Genomic DNA, 22,416 nt, shown 5'->3' with positions numbered 1-22,416 from the left:
ATGCTTGCATAATCTTGCCTAGTTTATTAGACTTTCTAGCCTGACTTTGATCTTGCCTTATGATTATGGACTTGTCCAGCGATCACTGGACTGTTGGCTGAACCTGGTTCCCCCATCAGACCTGTTCTTCTTGTTCAGATACTGTGGGACCGTGTGCTTGTCTGTGAGGTTACAGCACTGCCTGCCTTGCTGCCACTCAGCTCCTGGCTTGTCTTCCCTTGCAGAGCAGCTTGCTCCTGCTGTTCCCTGACACCTACTTGCTTTCCACTTGTGCTCCTTGTCATAGAGCTACTTGACAGCTTAGTGATTGATCCCTGTGACCTGCTCCAGTTTCTGTGAGTACTTCAGCCCAGCACTGTGAAGTAGCACACCAAGCGCCTGCTCCCCTAGGCACGATGCTACCACATGGAGCACAGGCGGGGCTGGTCATGCTGGCTGCCCACCTGCAATCATGACACTAGTTCCTACCTACGACTGCTGCTGGATCTCTCCTTTCACCAAGACCCCCTAGTTCTCCTTCACAGTATGAGCCCGGCAGTCTTTACTGGCTTCTGAGCTCTCCTGTCTAATGAAGAGCTTCACAAACAGTCCACACTACCTGCTCAGCTTGCAGGTGCTTTGCAACAGAGGCAAGAAATTCAGGCAGGGAGTAAAAGAACAGGCAATGCACTTCAGAAATCTGTTTCCATAACCAGTCCAGACTGATCCAGGGCAGATGTAGTCCTGCCCTGTGCAGGGACGGTTAGTTCAGACTTCATCAGCTAATGCTAATGGGGAGAAAGAGGTTCAGAACCTCAGGTAAATCCAAACCAAAATGATCTATAAATCTCAGCTCACTGTTCGGCCGCTTTTCCCCGGTGCACGCATTTAGCTGCATGTGAACTGATGCTGGTCCTTTTCCCTCGTGTTTCATGGCTGTCAATGGGCAGTTGGCAAGCCTGCAGCGGTTCTTTCTCTCTCTTCTACTGGCTTGATGTGGATACCTAGACAAGTAAGAATAGGCTGAAAAGTGTATACTGAGGCTTTTAAGAAAGCTGCAAAATTTCATAATCACATGAAATATATACCAAATTGAGAGCAGTCAACAGGCGTGGCAGTACAGATAGGCTGTAAGGTTCCTACTGCATTCGTCATCTACTTCATGCTGATGTTTCAGCCCTTTTAGGCACTTACACACTTTTTGATCAGCAAAGATTCTATACAGAGATGTAAAAAGCTAAATTGGGTTCATTTTAGCATATCAGTGTTTTCTCTGTGATGGAGATTCTGGGGGTTTTTTGGTTGGTTGGTTTTTTTAAGTGGTGAAGTCTAAAATCTCATCTGTGCTAAGCAAGCAGCTTAAATATGATTGATATTCCTCTAAGATGCAGCAGCTTAACACACTATTTCAGCATCTGGAAGGTTCTTAGAACTGATATTGAACAGTTTTATTTTGGTTCCTGGTAAAATTTTGATCCTAGAATAAGAAACATTAACATAATTTAACTTAAATGGAACAAATCATTTATATTTGGGTCACTTAAAATTACCTTCAAAGCTGTGGGGGCTAGAAAATTACTTATTAAATAGAAATTGTAATTCCTGAGCACAGAGTGAATTCTGAAAAAAACAACTAGGGTAACTCAGTCATCGTAATAGGGCAAGAATCCAACTACAGAAAAATAGCACAAGTCATAAGCAACATTACAGAACAGAGTGCCAAGAGCTGTGTTCTGAAATCAGGCTAATCTGTTTGTTTTGTTTTTCTTTCAGAATTCTGTGCTTTGATTCGAATGCTTCACTAGGATATAATCCTGTGAAATGTAACTGTTATTAACATGAATAATCTCACTGTTCTTGTTGAAATTAGGATTACTTATCTGAATAGTCCATTTTGAGCAACATCCATAGGAATAAAGATAGATAACATGGGGATGAAAGGCATGTTTTTGTAATGAATGTTACTGAGGTATTTAATATCCATATCCAAAAGCTAAGAGAGCGTGCTAAAACACAGGGCTTGATTTCTACTCTTACACAATCAAATTGAGTATGTCATTTGTATATATGAGTGTTCAAGTAGAACAACAAACTGGTTAATCAGATATCTGGCAATGGTGGGAAAAAAGATGGTTTTGTTATCTTCAAAGACTACCCAATTTTAAAAGACCTATGACAGAATTAAGCTGTTTGTAGGAATAGGTGGGGAGAAAGGGGTTTTGAAAACAGCTCCAGATATTTTTGAACTCAAACTAACTTGGACATTTTTTTTGCTAAGAATATTATTTTAGATTTACATCTTAATCCTGTTGTAACTAGGCAGATGTTAGTTTCACTGAAAAACAATTTACAACCATCTTCAGAAACCACAATGCTTAGCATGCTGATAAATGTTTGCATGAGTGATACTATGTGTGCAACAGATGTCTGGATAAGACTAACTCCTAACGGTGCCAAACATTTTTTTCTGTCTACCTTTGGTCTAAAGATGACATAGGAAACAGTATTTGTGAAAAATCATACAGGAATACAGCTTTGTGTCAGAATTCTAAGTCTGGCTCATTTAGATGAGCAACCTCTGATTACAGGTAAAGATATTCTATTCATGCTAACAGATGCTGAGGTGGCTAAGAGAATAATTTTGGCTTTTTAATACTAGCAATATGAAGAAGATTTTGCATGTATTTGCTCAGCTGAAAAAGAAAACTGATATTTCAGATATCAGTATGGTCTCAGAAGACAGTATGAAGGTCATGATTACATAATGCTTCTATGTGCTCTAGGACTCTCATCTAGTGCCTCAACATTTTTTCTCCGCTGAATTACTAATCTTATAGGTTGTCAAAATACCTAAACCTCTCACTCTGCTATGGATTTCTTGTATGATGCTATTGCATTCATAAACTGGCTCTTCTATGTGACCACAATGCACATGATGATGTTTTCCCAACCTGAAACATCTACGAAGCATCACCTGTTCTACAGATAGTCGTAAGAGTTGCTCCCACCTTACATTGACTTTAGCATACTAGTTTTATTTTTAAAGGCTGTATGGTATACTTTTTATTTATATGCTGAAAGTTCATCTGTATAAATCAGGCATACTATGAGCTTCAGAGAATAGAGAACTGACTTCAGGTAAGGAATCTGAGAACTTAGGAATTTCCATACATCATCCATTTAATATTAAGGTTTCACTCGGCCATCCAGCCCCAAAAGAGGTGAGATAGAATATGATGCCAAGTTTCTTGAACATGGGAATGAACTTCTCAAAGAAAAAGCTGCAAGAATCTTGGTACCTGCAACTCTGCAGCAGCCTATACATACAGATTCCTAGCACTGCCCATTAAAATAATCACTGAAACTACATCAAGAAAAGGGATCCCAAAATACTCTAGCATCTCAAATAATATTAAGGCTAAATTTTTTTGTTACTGTTTTGTTACTGTTCCTTTGTTGGATGAGCTGGTATGGAGAGCACATCATCACTATCCTCTCATTCCTTTTCCTTTCACCCTCTGGAGAGTATTTTGCCCCAGTTGTGCTCATTCAGTTGTCTGTATAGCTCAGTTTTGTGAGGACATTAAACCCATCTGAGCCTGGGTTGCTGCTGCCCTCCCTCCCTGCTACTTCTCTTGTGTCAGCTCTGGAGAATTGTACAGCTGTAGATGAATTGGATCAGAGAGCCATTCTGACTGAAAAGTGGCCTTTAAAGCGAGAACTCTGTTCAGGGCGAGCACCCACACGAAGGAAGGAATGCACGTACGAGGATGGGGCAGAGGGAAATTTGGGACTGTCCTTTCACAGTCAGAATTAACTCAAACTGTTGGAAAATTGCAGAGTAAACAGAACATGTGACATGATCCTTTTAAAAGCACCTTCAAATTTTTAACTTATTTTTTTTCCACTGACCTGGTTTGTAGCACAGTTACACAAACAACTGCAACAGCACAAGCTGATCTGCGGTACAAAGATCTGCCTCCACGCAGCAACTGTGGAGATAGCGAGCTTTTTAACCTGCATTGCTGCCAATTTTCATGGTGTTATATGGCATGACAAAAGATTGGGTGCTGAAAACAGAAAATCAAACAAGGAGATACACAACCCTAAAATACTTTAATGGAAGGTCCTTAAAATGCTGCCTACCTCCACCCTGTCTGCAATTTCTGTGTAAAACTGTTAACAAGGAAATTAACCCGTCTCCAGGAGTCAGTGGCTTTTGCTAACGTTTATGGGATTTTGTTGTTCTTCTTGTTGTCAGGCTTCTAAAGTTGATCAGTGATGACCTTTACATCTTCTACTGGAATTTTGGACCACTTTTTTGCAGTGAAAGCCTTTGGACTTAACACTAGAATGGTTTGCCTAGAGGTCAAGGTCCATTCTCCAGCAATGTCTCCTTTAATTAAAAACTGGAGTGTGGCCTATACAGCTGAAGAAGCTGGACTACTCTGATTCTGTGTAGCTGATTTGTAGGTTGGGTCTATTCTTTTGGAAGCTGAATTAGACACAAATCTATTAAATATGAAGCTACATAGACATAAATCTACTAAAGCTACATTTTTATACACACTTGTGTCACTGTTAACTGTCAAGTGCCACTTGATTATGAAAGTTTCTACCAAACTCAAAGGTCTGTAACCAACTGTTCTTGTATCCTAAATCAAAACTCAAGAGTAAACTTTTAGCCCATAGGAATTACCTACACTAATGGTTTTTAACTCTTTTTCACTTACAGTCCCCTAAAAATTTCCCTGTGAAAATACAGAATCCATTATAAGTATGATGTATGTAGCAACACATATTCTTATTGGATAAAATTTGACTTCACACTGAGTCCCAGATACCCGAAGGATGGAAATGAAACTTGTTTCTTGCAAGAACCAAATTAGAGGCCTCTGTACCTTCACTTAGAGCATCTTCTTTGCTCACTTAAGTTACTGAACCCATCAAGAACAGGAAAGACTTGTCTATATCCACCTTACATACTTCATTTTCTGTGTTTTGAACACTGAAATAGCTCAAATGACAGTACCACAAATGGTTATTACTGGCATTTGAACTAGTAATACTTAAAAATTGAGTCTACTATTCTGACTTTTGACAAACTCAAGCATTAGCTATACTCAATGCAGCATTTGAAAGGCTGATCTGCAGCTGTAACAGACATGTTTACTTCATTTAAAATGCAGGTCTTCTGATAATAAGTTGACAGGATGGATCATTGTGGAAAAGAAGTCAAACTCTTAGGTCTAACTAGGACTATTTATTTTCTTCAACAGTCAAAGTGTGCCTTATTTTACCCAGCTCATTTAATATAAATGTTTCCAGTTTCATATGCCAGTAATCCACTACATTCAGGTCCCTAATGTCCAGTTTAAGACACATTCGCCTCTCTCTTGCCATGAAGAAGTCTGTAATTGCAGAATGATTGCTTTTCTTATTTCAAGGACCTACTTTCCCCATCTTTCCCTAGTGAAGCGCTAGCTGGTTAGCCCTTCCCAGCCACACCAATGTTCTCCCGGAACTACAGGAGCACCTAAAGCTAATGGTATTTAATGACCAGCTTAGTTAGAAGGTAAGACTCCTCTTCCAGCCATAACGCTAAGAGCTGCACTCCTCAGGCCACAAAAGGAAAAGCAAACCAACTTCTCAGCTCAGTTTTTAGCCCACTTGCTGCGGCTGCCAACCAGCTTGCGACAGCTCCAGCGTCTGTTGCCTAAGCCCGTCAAAGGCGACCAACGGGCACCAGGGCGAAATCCCGCCCAGCCGTGGCGAACGGCGGACCTCAGCGAGCGCAGCGGCCCGCGCGGGCGCGCGCCAGGCCACGGCTCCCCCCGCGGCCGGCTAACGGCCTGCGCCAACGGCCGCCCGCTGCGCAGCCCCGCGCCCCCGCCCCCGCCGGCCGCGCGCAGCTCGCAGCTCGCGCGTCAGGGGCTGACGCAGCAGCCCCGCGGCTCGCGCGCGCGCGCGGGCCCCGCTCCGCTCCCTCCCCTCCCCTCTCCTCGGCGGCCCGCGCAGCGCCGGTGACGTCTCGGCAGCATGGCGCCCACGCGGCGCGCGGGCGCGGAGCCGGAGGGTAACGCACGCGGCGCGAGCGTGGCGGGCGGGGAGGGGGGGAGGGAGCTGCGAGCGCGCGCGCGCGCCGAGAGCGCGGTGCGGGCGGGGCCGCCGCCGCCGCCATCGCGCGTGGGACAGGGCGGGGGGAGGGAGGGAGCCGAGCTGGAGGTCCCCGCGCCGGGGTCGGAGCGGCGGCGGGAGCTCGGCGAGGCGGAAGGAAGCGTGCGTGGGCTCTTGGGCCGCGGCCGGCAGCTGCGTGCGCAGAAGGCGACTGTGGCCTGTCCACGCTGCTTTTTGTTCGCGCGTGGCCCTGACGCCGTGGACACGTGGAGGACGTGTGTGTGTGAGAGGCCCTTAGCCGCTCCCGTGCGGGGCCGGTCCCCTGCGCGAGAGGGACTTGATCTGGAAAGAGTCCTGAGGGCGCCTGCAAACCCGCACGGGGCTTTTGGACAGCTGAATAAAGCTGAAAACAAAGACGCTTTGTCATGCTGCTGCTGCCTCACCTTCGCCTGCTCACTGACTATAAGGAAAAAAAAATCCATTTTTTAAGTTAAAAAACAGTTAAAACATGGGGGAGGCAAAGGAAAGTTAGCTTCTAACTGACATTGACAGTATTCTAAATGGGTGGTTCTTTGGTGGGTGCTTTCAGCAGTTTTACTACATGCAGAGAGCCCAAGCACGTTGCTTTTTCCTGCTTCGAGGGGCTGCCTGCCTTTTCGCCTGTGCTTCAGTGCGGGAGTGCATCCCTCGGCTTGTTCAGGCGGCCCACAGTCATGCCCTCTGCGGAGCCCCGAGCAGCTCGCACCCGGGGAGGCGCTCGCCGCGAGTGCCGCTGGTGTTGCAGGCCGTGCATGTGATAGGAGGGGAGATAGCTGGTCCAAGGAGCCTCTTAACGATATTTTGTATAGATGTAAAATACCTAGCTGAGTTTGCCTGGTCTTAGCACCTCGCTGACTCTCGAAACTGCTCTTGTGGTGTGGGGTTCTGTACCTGAAGGGAGGGTGTCAAGGGGACAGGGACAAACTCTTTTCAGGTGTCCCGTGTGACAGGACAAGAGGCAATGGGCAGAAACTGAAGCACAGGAAGTTCCTCCTGACCGTGAGGGGGAATTTCTTCCCTGTGAGAGTGACGGAGCACTGGACCAGGTTGCCCAGAGAGGTTGTGGAGTCTCCTTCTCTGGAGATGTTCAAGGCCCGCCTGGATGCAACCCTGTGCAACATGCTCTAGGTGACCCTGCTGAGCAGGGAGGTTGGACTAGATAATCTCCAGAGGTCCCTTCCAACCTTACTGATTCTGTGATTCTATAATTTCTTTTGAATAAAAGGGAGATGCGTGCTTTGAACTAGTGCAAAGTAATGTTGGTTTGCTCGGTTGGATATGCAATCTGAAAGGGGCAGCTGCTGCTGCTTAGGACAGGACCTGGTTAAACTAGCAAATAGCAGGTATTTTTAAGTGCCTGTAGTTCTCTGTAATTCCTCATTTGTATCTCTCATAATTCATGAAAATACTATAATACTGTGACAGTCCACCTAATCCTTTGTTAAAGCTTTGGAAGGAACTTGTATGCAAGATCATTTTATACCAAGAACACATTATTAGAAGAATTTCATAAATAATAAAAAGTATCTTTTAAGAATCATTGTAGTTATCAGAAAAATGTATTTGTAAGCAAATTTCAAGCTTTGAAGGTTTTTTTCCCCCCTTTTAATAGAGAAGGAGAACATATATTTACCTGTTCAATTCTGGGTATATAGCCTGTATGTGGATTGGGTTTGGATAAGGAGGCAAAGTAACATCATCTTACTTTATCCTCTGAACTGTTTAGTTGCCATGTTGTGAAAATAGTATGTTGCAGTCAGGCATAGTTTATAATCCTTAGTGCTAGAATGACTATAGGTGTGAACAGCTGTACCAAACAGCTGTCTTGTGCTTACCTTACCCTAACAATCTACTTGGAAACATCTGAAGGGGTAAGAGTTGCTTTAGCTGATTTCATTTCTCCTTTCTAGACTGGTAGTTCATGTGATCTGAAGCCACAGTGGTTATCCCAAGGAAGTGCAGTAGCATCTTTTTAAGGATTCTTTCTTTTTCTGTGTTCTGTATCAGGGTAATGCTTTACTGAGTTCTAGCTTTTACTAGGTTCACTTTTGTTCGGTCTTGGCACAATCTGCCAAACTGGTTCCAGCCTAAGGACATTGTGGTAATATACTTTATTTTACGTTTCGGTAGAGTGTGAAATCAGAGTAAATTGTGCTGGGTCCTATTGCCACTGCTTGTTTACTACTATTTCTGTTAAGCAATATAGAGGCAGTTTTTCTTCTGGTGATGTCTGAATGGAAGGGGGGGGTCAGTTTTCCCAGGCATACTGGTCATCTTTGTAAAGGAAATTTTTCATCAACTTATGGCTGAGCAAATCAAGTAGTAGCAGGGCTTGTAAACCTGATAAAAAATGCCTGTCAGAGATTTTCTCTACTGAGAAATTTGTCCAAAAATTTTTTGTGTCTATTCTGTAATAGACTCTTGTGCCCTCTCCATGTTGGAGAGAGGAATTATGCCAGCTGGATGTTGAATTAAGATGATGGTGCTTCCTTTAACAGAACTGGCTCCCCATCTCCTGCTTTCCTCCCAAGGGTAAAGTTCAGCAATTTCAAACTTGGGCTTATGACTTGACTCGCTCTGATTTCTTGTATCTTTTTAGGCCTGTGGACTTTCTGCTTCCAACCTGAAAATTGCATAGTCTGTGTGCCAGAGCCTGTCTTAAGGTAGTGTCAGCTGCATAACAGAAGAACAGACAACTGTTATCCACAGTAAGGATAGGTAAAACGGGTTTTGACACACATGGAGCTGTGCTATCAATCTGTGAAACATACAGTCTGTGTACTTCTGGCAATGGAGAGCCACTTTCAAGTCCCCCACCACCACCACCATTTCTTACAACCTCTTTCAGTCGCTGCTGAAGAAGTACAGATTTTGAAAGCTTCTCCAGAACAAGGCTGTCCCCTAAGGTGGGAGCGGAGATTAAGTAGTGATTTGTTGTGCTCCTATAAACAGAAAACAATACACTGAAGTGGCATCTGTTCATCAGGGCAAGCTGTAGAGAGAATAAAGCAGGCTACATGAGATACAGGATTGAAAAAAAAAATCAAAACCAAAAGCAGATGAGTGGATGCACTCATCAAGCAGACGAGTGAAGCAAATCTTCATTTGCTTCTCAGTGTGTATGAGAAGGTAAGTGTGAAACAAGTAGGTAAATTGGATACGAGCTGACAGAAGGAAGAAATGAATGGTACTAGGAAGACTAATGGCAGTATGGGCTCAGGTATCTAGGCTTCAGTGACTCTCAGCACCAAGTAGTTGACTTAGAGCCTACCTTAAAGTAAAAGCAAGCTCTAACCCATGTATCTTAATGGGTTATAGCCCTTTCAAAGCATATATGGGTTACTGCCCATGTGAATCTGCAGTCCAGGCCTACTTTCAAATACAGTTTTTGAGGTCTGCTTCTGAAAGCCTTTAGATCCAGGATTGATTTTATTTTCCTGAATACTTTGTTGGCTTAACAGGAGTAGGTTTAAGCTCTTGCATAAGAGCCTACTGAATCTGGCTGTTTTGTGAAAATATGGGGACAACTTTTAACCTGAAGAAAGGGTGACTTCGTCTTTTTTTTTCTTTTTGGTATTCTGCTCTCCCTTCAAATACTTCATGCTTATTACAGAGCAAATATCATTTGATTTCTCTTCTTGGGAAGAGTAAATCTGATTTAGACCTGTTCATCCAGAGTGTTGTTATAAATGCAACCTGGCAATACTTTACTCTCAGCCCTATCTTCTCTTCAGTTTATTTCTTTTTAATAATACTGATGTTAAAATAGGAGTTATATTTAAAGAATAGTGAAGAAAAAGGTTGAGTAAATCAGTTAACAGATGCCAGTGAGTATTAAGTACTTGTATCCGTAAGTTATAATGAGGTAAGGACAAGTTTTTACACTTCTGAAATCTTTCTTTTTTACAGGTGATAGTGCATAACCAAAGGCAAAACAGTTGTTCACTTAAAATGAGTAAGCACAAGCTGAATGAAGGGGAAAGATGAAGAATATCAGGTCATTCATATAGCAGGCCAGATAAGTGGAGTTTCACTCTCTTGTAGTTTCATTTTTTGGAAAAGAGAGGCTGTTTGAATATTTTGTTGTGTGCATGTGAGTGTGTCTTCATTCTGAAATGATTCTACGTAACTTATAGAGAGGAAGATAAAGTTACTCTTTGTTTCAAAGAGGGAAGAGATGCCACAAATACATGTGGGGTGTTTTTTGTTTGTTTGTTTTTTAAAGTCTCAGATTAGTGTTTTGGTTTTTGTTTTATATATGAATTGGACTTTGTTTTAGATCTCAAGGCATTAAAATACTATATCTTCTTTCCTAATAACAGCTCTGAAATATCTTTTGCTTTCTATTTCAGTCAGTATTAGACTTACCTATCCAATACTATATTACTAGCATATGATTTGCTACATTCATTTTCTTCTGGCACTGTTGTGAAGCAAGAGAAGACCTTCCTGCGTTTGTACAAAGAGCTTTATAAAGCCTGGGCATTAGTGTGTCTTGCCATTTGCTAACTGGTAGAAGTGTAAAATCTTTACTTTGTTGTAATTGTTCTAAACTTGGAAGAAGAAAGTTATTCTATGGCTGTCTGTGAATTTAGGACTCAGAGGTGGTTGGAGCTGAATTGTCTCTGCTTACTCAGTTTTTCTTTCTCTGCATCATTAGTGTATAGGCAATTAAAGTAGTTTTTTTAAAAAATGAAGTTTACTAGTTTCTGGTTTGCAGCTGTATACCATTTATGGTTGGTTTCTGGTATGAAGAAAGGCAATTTTGCATTTTCTTTTTTTTTAATGTTGCTGTAATAGAAATTGTTGTAGTTTTCAATCTTGGAGACTAGTTTGTACAAAGACTTCAGTGTATTCCCATGTGAACTTTCGATAATCTGTTTCTAGAGCTGACTGTATGCAGGTGACTGTTGCACTTAGACAAAAAAACAATTACTTCTAATGCTACTTGGATAGATGCAGTTGTTCCCTTACATTAAGTGATTTCTGCTGTAGGTGAAGTAAACCAATTACAATTTGATTTTGGTGGAGGATTAGTTATTTTATTCTGCTTCTTAAAGTGGAAGAAATCAGGTCACAGAGGCATATACATATGGAATTTCAAATCTGCTTAACTTCTGGGTTTATTTTCTTACAGTGAATACCCAGAAGAGCATGAGAGATGAAATTGAATCAATTCTGCAGGAGCGAATAATGATTTTGGATGGAGGTATGGGTACCATGATCCAGCAGCATGCCCTTTCAGAAGAGGATTTCCGAGGACATGAATTTAAAGATCATGCCAAGCCTTTGAAAGGAAATAATGACCTTCTCAGCATAACTCAACCTGGTATCATTTGTGACATTCACAAGGTAGGGTGTTCCGATTTCTGTCTCTTGACAAGAGATGGAGCGAGAATTCAACCTCTGTGCTTCCCTTCCCTTCCCCAAGCTACTGGCTTTCTGGAGTCTGCTGGGGTTGTGGAGGAGAATGCTAGGTAACCAGGTGGGAAAAAATAAGCATATATGACTGTTCTGGTTGCGAAAGAACAGCATTTGTGCCTTGGTTTCTAACATCACCCAGCTACTGTTGCTTTTAAATCTTTTTTTGACTTGGGTTCCTGATGCATTTCTATTAATTGTAGATTCTGATTTCTTTCATTATTCTTTCCTTTCCTCCTCCTCAGCTAACATTTAAAGTGCATCTAAGTAGGACAAATCTGAATTCTAGGTTTCTATTTCTATAACTGTATACTAAAGAGCTGTTAAATGTGACAGCCTGAAGCAAGCTTCTCCATAGAGCTTGAATATACCTATTTCCATGTGCTATCTCCTAGAATACTGATTTGTAGCCCATAGAATAAATGCGTTGACCTTTAGGAATTGGCAATCAAATTTATATCATTTATTATATTATTTCTGTATCATCAGTAAGACTTTTAAACTTGTCTTTTTATTTCTTGAACTGCAGATCTTACTGTAGTAATTAGAACATTCAAATACTGTTGCAAACTATTATACAGTTGAAGCCTCACATCTCTTTTTCTACTCATTTACTAAAAAGATCAATATTTCATTGCTTAGAATAATAATGAACTTGCAGTTGTGAGGTTTGGTATGCATTCAGTATTTTTATATTCTCATTCTAACTTCTAGTCTTTAGATTTTAAGAATGAACTTGCATAGCAGTTCAATTTTTACAGGTTTAGCAAAATGGAACATTACTTGAGAATGAGTATTTTGAATTGGACCACTGGTAGCCTACTATCCTGTCTTTGACAATGGCCAGCTGTAGGTGCTTTAGGAAGAGGGTAAGAAAAGACTAAGTCTGTAGTGATCCCCACACGTGCAGCAACTTGTGGGTCAGGAGCTTTCTGAGTCATCTGTGGTATCTTCATATTTTGTAGATAATAGTGGATGTTTTTTCTGAGGAGTGGACAGAACTCAAATTAACAGATGAAAATATTTCTATAGAGTAACTATAATCCCATGATATGCTCCTTTTTTTTTTTTTTTTTTAGTGGTCCAGTGAGTCAGATCTCAAAAATCAGTAACTTTAAAAAGAAATGTTAGCTGTACCTTATTTGACAAAGTAAGATTCAGTGATAAGCTAGGTGACATTTTCAGAGGCAAAACTGATTTTCCTGTTTAGAGCATATTATTTCCTATTATGATGATACACAGTAAAGTTGTAAAGCTGTTTGCCAGAATAAAGTTTTGAACTATACAAAAGACAGCACAAGGCTATACACATTCAACAAATCTTTCTCTTAAAAAAGTGTAGATGATATTCTGAAACTCTATTACTTGATTAGTTGCGTGTATATAGGAATCTGTATGTTCTCATACATGTACATATGTGTATTTCCATATGTATTTAGGAGAAGGAGTTGAGAGAAAGAATATCAGTTTGCAACAAAACACTTTTAAAGCAAATTTAATTCTGTTCCATTGTCATTTGGATCAAGACTTTATTTGTCCTAATACCTCTTGAGCTCATCTACTTTTATGGGAAAATCCCAGTGGTATGTTTTTAATGGTTGCATCAGTATTTTTGACTCACTAATAGTCAAAATGTCTTTATCTCCTTGAATATGCAGGGGAAGGAATGCAATAGTAGCTTGTTTACGTATGTTGAAACAGATTTTCTTCCAATCATTTCCTATCAAACCTAATAGATAAAGGGCAGTAATGCTGTCAAATTATTGGTAAAGCATTATAGTGATTGTTGTTCCCAGTTCTGCAAAAATATCTAAGAAACAGTTGATTCTCCCTGAACTTGCTTAGTTCAGTTTTGGGCTTTAAAAGGGCGCTCTCAAAAAGCTTATACATAGCCTGAAGTTTCCTCTTAATTATTGTTATAATAATTTCTAGACTCACTAGAAATTCGTATTTTTATGTATTTATATGCTGTTATTCTGTTTTCATTTTGAACAACCACAGAAAACAGTGGTGAAGTCCATCTTTCTCTGTGGTGTATCCAAGTCTGACATAAAACAGATGTGGAATAAATTGAATACTGGTGGATTATAATCATGTTCCAATATACAGTTTTATGCATTCTTGTCTCTAGATGAAAAATAGGGTTGTTCTTTTTCTCTGTATCCTCAGTGATGCTTGAAATGAGGAAGTGTTTGCTAAATGTATAGATGGATAATGTTCCTGTCACTTAGGAGTTAACCTGAACAGCAAGAGTAGTTAGGAAGAGAGGAAGGCAGTTGATAAAGGTAATCAAAATGCAAGCTAGACTCTACAGAAGTTTTTCAATTTACATTGATTTCAGTTTACTTCACTGGGAATTAGACAAATAACTGAAGCAGAACACTTAATTATTTTTGTGAGTCTGGGCCATTAATTAAAGTTTAAATGTCATCTGCACAAACCATAATTCTCCTAAGCTTGTATTCTGTCCCAGTATGCTCTTCTGCTGTGCAGTTCCCTCCCCGAGGTTTTAAGTTTTCTATCTCTCGCTTGTTATATAACTGCTGCCTTTTTGGGGATTGTCCACAGCAGGCTCTGCTTGCTGATGGCATTTGGGCTGCTCCTCACTTTGTCCCTGTTTGAAAATGTAGAGTGTGCTCCAGGCTCTGAAGTCAGTAGTGAAGGTGACTCTGTAAATGTCACATGTTAATAGAAAGTGTGACTGACACTAAAATGCTGGAAACTTGTTATATGGAACACTTCTGTTTGAATTAGGCGATGACCTGTGACTTCTTTAAACTGAACGCAACAAAATAAGGGCCTTTGTTCCAGATCTCAGTTCTGGAAATGCTAGAGATACTTTTTTTTCCTTTCATGTCTTGCAGGAATACTTGCTGTCAGGTGCCGACATCATTGAAACTAACACTTTCAGCAGCACCCGAGTTGCACAAGCTGACTATGGCCTTGAGCATTTGGTAAGAATTCTGAACTGTTTAGACATTAAAATGTTAATCAAGATTTTTGTCTCAGTGGAGTAGCTTAATCCCAGAGTCCATCAGGATTGTGTTGACTGACTGCATGCTGTCTCTTGAGCTATGTGACCAGAGTCTCTGCTGACAGCCAGAGACCATCCTGGTGTATTTGTAGCTCATTTCCATTGTTGCAGGCAAGAGAAGGAAAACTATTATGCTTGTTACGTGTAACGGTCATAGCGTGCCACTTGTTCATGAAGGCAGAGACAATAGTAATTTGTCCTAGGTTTTGGTTGAGTGTTCACAGAAGGTCTTAATTCTGTGAACAGGAATGTTTTGCTTTAGTGCTTCCAGTTCACTAAGTGCTGCAGTGGAACAGCTTTGTTCCAGGTTCTTGTGTGTGTGCTCAGCTCTCTGGCCTGGAGAGCTGTTGCAGACAGGAGAGGATTGTGCTATGTGGAACTCCTCTTAAGCTTGAATTTATCTTATCTGTTCTGTGGCTTATATTGTTTTGAACTTGGAGATATTTATGAAAGAAAATAAATGGAAAGATGCCACCTGAATGAAAGGTCATTTTAAAAGTACGTTAATTTTATCTACTTAATGTCGTGCTCTTGAGCTTCCATTGACTTCAGCAGGATTTAATTAGTACCTTGCATTTGTTTTGCAAGGTACTGATTTTTGCAAATTTTACTATTAGCAGCTGTAGTGTGAGACAAATGTGAGATGAGGTCTATCATGTCACAAAGTTGCTCAGATGTATAGTTGTTCCCTTTGAGGTCTTATACTAGCATGTGTGTTTTTTTCTGGCTTAGGGAGCCTTCAGAGTGCACTGCAGGCTACTTAATGGAAGTGCTATATTTCTTTGAGGAAGAAGTATTCTGTACAGAGCTAAGAGTTTGTTGGTAATTTTCTGTAATTGTTCTAGGCATATCGGTTAAACAGAGTCTCAGCACAGGTGGCCAGAAAAGCAGCAGATGATGTAACTGCTCAGACAGGTGAGCAATATTTATTTTAATTTCTTATTTCTTTACACTTTTAACTGTCTTGCTACAATTTCTGGAAAGTTGTTATCTGGAAGATAACTTAATGGTTTATATCACAGGGACACAGCTTGCAGAGACACACACAGTTTGTTTTATGCACAGTAATAATTTTGCTGAAATCAGTGTAATATGAAGAAAGGGATGCATTTTTGCAAGGTGTAGTCCTTAGTATGTTCTACAGGATGGCTGTCCTGTGCTCAGCTGCTTTAGACTGTAAGAGATGCACTTGCAAAATGACAGATGCATTTTAGAGAAGATAAATTCAGCAGTGACTGTTAGGAGTTGCTTAGGTTTGTAAGATACAGTTCTCATCTTTTAAATACAGAATTAGGATAGTTGACTCTGGGTGAATGTGGATTACCAGTTACTGCTTGTGTAAAACTCTTGTTTTCAGGAGCTCGACAACGGCTGGAATTTTCTTAGTACTAGAACATCAGCTGTAAATGCATAGTGTTTTACCTTTGTGGCTTTATTAATGCCTTCTTTGAAAGACAAGAAATTTGTTCTTATATTCTAGCATCAAAGTGTATTTCTAGCTAATAGTACTACTCTGTGTCTAGGTACCACCTTATTGATATGATTCATAATATGGAATAAATTTGTAAGGTTTGAAACATGCTTTTAGAATTTTTTTTTAAACAAATACACCTCACAGTATCCATGTCATGATATGTAATGAAAAACTCCAGAATAGTTTGACACTGTGCATTTGCAGTAGTTGAGTGAGGCCTCCTATGTAAGACACAAATGATAATTAAAAGAAAATGTGACTTAAGACAATAGCTTGCAGTTGCCTTTTTCTTAAATGCTCTTTTGTGTAGTGTGTGTATATACAGAACATCTTGTGGGATAAAATTAAACAGAGAAGTCAGCTATGCTGGATAATCATATATACTATCCAGAGCAAAGTAAATTCTTGCTTTGAGACAGGTGTTTCTTGTAATATACTCCTTCGCCTTTGTACAGTATCTATGTTTGGGAAATCTTGGAGGTTTTTTCTAATGATATGGCTGTCATTGATGTCAATGATATGTCATAAGTTGGTGTTTTTTGCTCTCTCTTGGCTTAGGGATTAGGAGATATGTTGCTGGAGCCATGGGTCCAACAAACAGAACACTCTCTGTCTCCCCCTCTGTGGAAAGACCGGATTATAGGAACATAAGTAAGTATTTATATAGCAATCAGGTTACTTAATTTAGGTGATAGACTTAAAAATGATACTTCCAGGTAATGTTAGCATAATTCCTCTTTTATAGCTTTTGATGAACTGATTGAAGCCTATACAGAACAAGCTAAAGGACTTTTGGATGGAGGAGTAGATATCATGTTAGTAGAAACCATATTTGATACAGCCAATGCCAAGGTGAGACTCATGGAGAAAAATCCTCGGTAATATAAGTATTTGGTGAACTGCCTAAGTAAATTCGGTATGGTACTTGAAAGAACTGTCAGCTACTGCTTGTTGAACACACAAAAGACCTTCATTGTTCATTGTAAACAGGTAAAATATAAGGAAATATTTTTTAATGATAAAACAGCCTTTTCCAGATTTTTTTCCTTTATATTTTAATATATACTGTTAATACTGTTTCTGGCTCTCCATGCCAACCTTTATTCCAAGCATCACTGTTGTATTGCAAGACACTTCTGAAAGTATTTGGTATTTTTATTTTCCAGTGTAAACATGTCTGTCCAGAGGATGCTTGTGTTAGCTGAAGAGAGGATGTGCAGTGTGTTTGATTGCAGGAGGAGGAAAGCTTGTGAGACAGTCCTGTTAAAATATATATTTTTGGGAACTCTGACACTTTGTAGGTGGCTTTATTAAAAAAGATTGAGGGGGGAACAGGGAACTGGAGGTTAAACAGGTGATGAATTTTACCAAAATTTATCCGATTTTGATACCTCTTCATTTTTCTAATAATTGCTTAATGCAAATGATGGAATTGTTAGGGAGCTTTTAACTGTCTTGCAATTTTATGTGGGAAAGTCTGGCTGGATATACACACAGCATTTCTTCAGATGTTTGCTGAAGGCTGATGTGTGGTGGAATTACTCATCCTTTGCAGACTTGACCAGGAGGACCCCAAAGGCTTGACAGTGCTAAAGGAACTTTAGCAGGAGGAACAGTGCACATGGAACTTCCTAGGGAGTAGGGAAATTTTCAGGAGCTTTCCCGAAGGGGAGCCTCTGCAGTCCATACTGTTACAATCTGTGGAAGTTAGAATTCTTCTGCAGGCTGCATGGCTAATTACATTCAAGGGCAGTGAATACATGCTGAGAATAATCAGCCATTCAGGGGTGGCGGTTATGCTGCAGAAAGGAGTGATGAATATAGGCTTATGTGATTTTGAGTTCGTAAAAGCCTTGATCTTATTTGGTTACGCCATGATACTTATTTTCTCCTTGTTGCCAAGATGTATTTGAAAATCTAGAAAATACTAGAGGTGAGAGAAACCTTGCTTGCGTGCACTAAATTCTCACGGGCAGTATGAGGTAGCAAGTTATATGAAGAGCCACAGAAACTTTTTCTTAAAAAAGAGGTGTTTGTTATGCAATAAGCCAGACAGACAGAAAATGAACTGAATAACTCCCAAATCAGCTATTAACATTTTTCAATTTATTATTGACGGCTATAGGCGGCTCTTTTTGCTCTCCAAAAGTTGTTTGAGGAAGAGTACGATCCCCGACCAATATTTGTAAGTATGTATTGTTTCTTTACTCAATGCTTTACATATACTTAGGCCTGGTTCCTGAATAGACGGAAATAGCAGTTGATAAAGGCATTTTGAAATATGGCTTGAGATGAAGAAAGTTAGTGTCATCGTAGAAATGTGCTTTTCTGTCCTGTCACGTGATTGTGGAAAGAGAAACTTATATGGGAAGCACCTTATGAAATCAGCCTTACGTAGTTCCATCCAGCTTTCAAACTGAAGCTTAAGGAATTACTTTATTCCTATGTCAGAATATTTATACAAGACAAAGAGCTGGTAATGGGACTTTCTCAAGTTTCCTTCCCAAGGTGTAGTAAGAACCAGTGCTTCAAAGATGAAATTAAGTATTTTTTTCCAAATACTCAAGTGACAGGTGGTGACTTTATGTTAAAAAAGGTCTGTCAAATGCCTTTTTCTGACAATGGGCGGTAATGAATATATAGAGACAAATACAAAAACAGGATAAGCTTATTTTGAAAGGTTTTTGTTTTATATTCTTCCTGGTTTCTGCATTTTGCGACTCAGGCTTTCTGACCTACAGGTTGTATCTGTTCATACCTTCTGTTGAATCTGTTTATTCCATTTTTGAACCTATGTTCAAACCATTGTGGGACCCAAACATCCACAAAATTCAGAGTTAGTAAATACTGCATCTTATTGCATTGTGCAGAAGTGTGTTTTACTCTTGGTCATCCCACTTGATAACTTCTTTGATGTCTCTCCGTTTGTTGCTTGAAGGAGCTGGTGGGCAGCTGTTCCATATTTCTCTTTGTTTTGTAGTCGTGGCATTTGTAGACTTCTATGATGTCCTCTCTTAGTCACCTCTTTTCTTTTTTGTATTGAAGAGTTCTTGTCTGTTTAGTTGCTCTATACCATTCCTTCATCATCCTTGTCACCGTTCTGTTTGCAGCTTCCTGGAATCAAAGAGGAATAGGAATAGCATAGAGTAGTCAAACTGCAGCAGGGATTTGTGTGACAGCAGGCGTTCTGCCTTGTTCCATTTCTATCTTGATAATTCCTGCCATTTCACTTGGTTTACTGGTAGGGAGCTTTGGGTTTGTTTTCATAAAACTTTCTCCTGTTGTTCAGATTGGTTTCCTGAGCAGTAAGGGCTAGTTCAGAATGTGTCATTATGTAAAGTTAGATTTTTTTTCCTGCATTCACCATTTTGTATTTGTCAGCAGTGAGTTTCAATTTATTTTATTATCCATTCAGTTGGGATTGTGAGACTTTTCTGATTTTCTTGTAGTTGGCTTTCTGTCTTCATTAACTAGAATAGAGTTGTCGGTATGCCTAGCTGCCTTGTTCTGTGCTCCTTTTCACTTCAGTTATGAATATGTTGAAGAGTACAATCTCTAGCACAGCATTCTTAGGGATTCCACTGGTCACCTTAGCTGAAGGAAAGTAGCATCTGTATTAAGGCATGTTTTGGAGGACATCATGGGTTTACCTTTGCATGGAATCTTCTAGGGTAAAACTTATTCTAGCCCCTGGGAAAAGGCAATAGAGTATAGGTGTAAGAAATCTTTTCTGGATCATTCAAACACTCTTGGAATTCTGAGTTCTCAACATGGTTATTGTTAGTTGGGGTCAAGACATTATTTATTGTTTGCACATCTCTCTCTGTGTATAGTAAGCGTGTGCCTGCTGTGAGATTACAACATAGATGACATTCCCCTGTGACCAAAGGAGTTACCTGTTTAACACCTCCCCCTCTCTTACGCCCTTTCCCTGCCAAAAAATCTCAACAACCCCATAATAGCAGTCCTGAGACCTGAAATAACTTAAAGGAGGAGGCAGGGAATATGGGGGAAGCTGTGCCTGCTGATAGCTGCCTAAATAGGTAACCGCTGCCGATTTAAAGCATTGAGGTTTAGAGGCATGAGAACGATACTAATGTTGCCTTACTGCTGAATGGTTTGTGGTAGTTGTCTTTGAGAGAGAGAAAACGAGTTGGTCAAAGGTTTAAAGGCTTCCAGGGGATAGAAGATTTTATTTTTCTCTTTGAGTTGTACTTCATCACTTTGAATGGAATATAGTTCCATCTGTTTTGACTTTTACAGTTCAGCCTTTTAAACTATTGTCTTTATCATTAATTTAATTCTTCTCTTTTTTCTATGTCCCTTTGATATTTAGGTGTCTGGAACTATTGTAGATAAGAGTGGGCGCACTCTCTCAGGCCAGACAGGAGAGGCGTTCATCATTAGCATTTCCCACAGTGAGCCACTTTGGTAAGGACATGTATCTTTGTCTTAGTAAGTTATTTGTAAGTTGTGATTCTTTTTATTTAAACTCTTGCTTACAGCAAAATCGAAGATACAGTAGCTGTGATCATATTCAGTCATGTGTGTTGCATACGTGTTCTTCTGTTACTATTCCCTTGGCTGGAATTATGTTTCCGAAGAATTCTAAGCTCCTTTTAAAGCATTTATCTAAATTCTTTTTTTCATTTTTTCTGTTTATAACAGCCACTGAAATCACAATTAGGTCACAGCATGAAAAAAAAGAAATTTTGGTTTGACAGCTATCTCAAATTCTGCAAAGAGCTAATTCCTGATATAAGCAGGACCTGTGCCTCCTTGGTAGAGGGAAGCAATACCAATTCAAAATGTTTCAGGGTAGATTGAAAGAGCAAATCATAAGACTTCCTTCTAGTGTTCTTTTTTCTAAACTCCTATAAAATTGCAAACATTCGCTAAGTATTTTTCTTAAAGTGTATTGTTGTTTTGAAAGTTCCTGATGCTTCCATTTATTTATGTTCTTTTCTATTCAGGCAAAAAGATGAAATAAGTATAAGATTAGAGATACGAAAAGCAAGATATAGCAGATCTTGGTCATTGTACAATCTTGCATGTTAATTTGCATACTATTTTGTTTCTCTAGCCTTTTGTATTTCTGTGCTCTTTTCTGCCTCTTCCTTCCCTCTTCTTCCTTTCTTACCATTTCTTCTTTCAGATCAGTTCTTTGCATGAAAGTTTACGCTGAAAATAGCATATTCTAGCAAAAAGACACCTCACCTAAAATACTTAATTCGCTGGTAGCAATGCATGCCAAGCACATTGTGATGAGCCATTGTTTGTTTTTACAACAGAATTCCAGCTAAAACTCTCAATCTGTCATCCCAATGATACAAAAGCAGAAGACCACATTCACAGCTTTCCTGACTGCCCTAGAGGCTCCACTTTCCCAGACCAGACGGTGCTCCAGAAGTAACATATGGAGCCTCTTGGAACAGGGTGGTAGCTGACTCCTTCTCTCAGCGTCATAGCCTAGTGATCCATATTTGGCATGAATCTGTCTCTGATAAGCTTGCTCATGACTCTGTTGTCTCTGAAGAGGAGAGAAGGGCACTGGAGCAGAAATCGGGAATTTATTAAACCATATTTCATAAAAGCTATCTTATATGTCTGAATGCTTAGGGCCTGTTTCTCTTTTATGTGAAGCCTACTATATAGCAATATGGCAGAAGGATCTTAATGTAGGAGCAGATTGTGTTTTAATTCTGTTTCTGCTGCTGAATTGGTACAAAGTGGCTTTAGGGTTGAGAAGAAGCTGGTTGTCTCCATTTAGTAATAGTGTCATAGGGATCATCTTGTGTCTGTTTGTGTGTTTCCAGTTGGCTTTTGTATCCCATTCAGGGTGATGCATTGTCCATAAATCAGTTTAGTTCGAGGCCCGTTTAAAAAGTGTATGATCTGTGTCCTGTTGATGCAGCTAGTGGCTGAGAAATGTGTGAACTGTTCTTAAAGAGGAGTGCTGAAGGCCTCGTGGTCAGCTGCTTGCTCTGAAGGGTGCTCAGATGTGGTGTGAGTTTCCTTTGTGTTATTTCAGATCCTGTGATTGTTTTTACTGTGGTAGTGTTAAGAAGACATACTTCAAGTTCAGGGCCCTAATGTGTTGTTTGTTCTGACTCTAAAGGTGCTTTGCAGTCTTAGCTTTTGCAGGAGCTGATAAGTGGATGCTACGAAGAAATGAGCAAGGGGGGGATGATTTTCAAGGTGAGGATGTGATGTTTTTTATACTAGTGATGGTGGCGTACCAGCTGCCTGGTTCCAGACTGTCAGCTTCTGAGGCCAGGCTAATGGATTTGTTTTCTCAAATATTTTCTCTCCTGATGATGCTGAGTGGCATGTGAAGATGATGCTGGCAGCG

At 40.1% G+C, this 22,416-nt stretch overlaps 1 protein-coding gene across 3 annotated transcripts in view; it reads left to right on the top strand.

Annotated features, from left to right (window-relative positions):
- The first annotated feature begins 5,982 nt into the window (after positions 1 to 5,982).
- MTR (5-methyltetrahydrofolate-homocysteine methyltransferase) overlaps positions 5,983 to 22,416 on the top strand; it is a 53,475-nt gene continuing 37,041 nt past the window's right edge. Inside the window, exons 1-8 of one of the 3 annotated variants that reach the window (XM_062572156.1) lie at positions 5,983 to 6,055; positions 11,273 to 11,487; positions 14,421 to 14,510; positions 15,436 to 15,505; positions 16,623 to 16,715; positions 16,810 to 16,916; positions 18,190 to 18,249; positions 20,401 to 20,495. In XM_062572156.1, coding sequence (XP_062428140.1) covers positions 6,019 to 6,055; positions 11,273 to 11,487; positions 14,421 to 14,510; positions 15,436 to 15,505; positions 16,623 to 16,715; positions 16,810 to 16,916; positions 18,190 to 18,249; positions 20,401 to 20,495 — 767 coding nt within the window. In that variant the 5' untranslated portion in view covers positions 5,983 to 6,018. Of the gene's footprint in view, positions 6,056 to 11,272; positions 11,488 to 14,420; positions 14,511 to 15,435; positions 15,506 to 16,622; positions 16,716 to 16,809; positions 16,917 to 18,189; positions 18,250 to 20,400; positions 20,496 to 22,416 lie in introns of those variants that run through there. The other 2 variants (XM_062572157.1, XM_062572158.1) reach the window with 2 other exon arrangements.

Source organism: Rhea pennata, chromosome 3, assembly GCF_028389875.1.
Source record: "Rhea pennata isolate bPtePen1 chromosome 3, bPtePen1.pri, whole genome shotgun sequence".
In the NCBI taxonomy this organism is placed as follows: Eukaryota; Metazoa; Chordata; class Aves; order Rheiformes; family Rheidae; genus Rhea; species Rhea pennata.
This window is presented reverse-complemented; position numbering and strand designations above follow the sequence as displayed.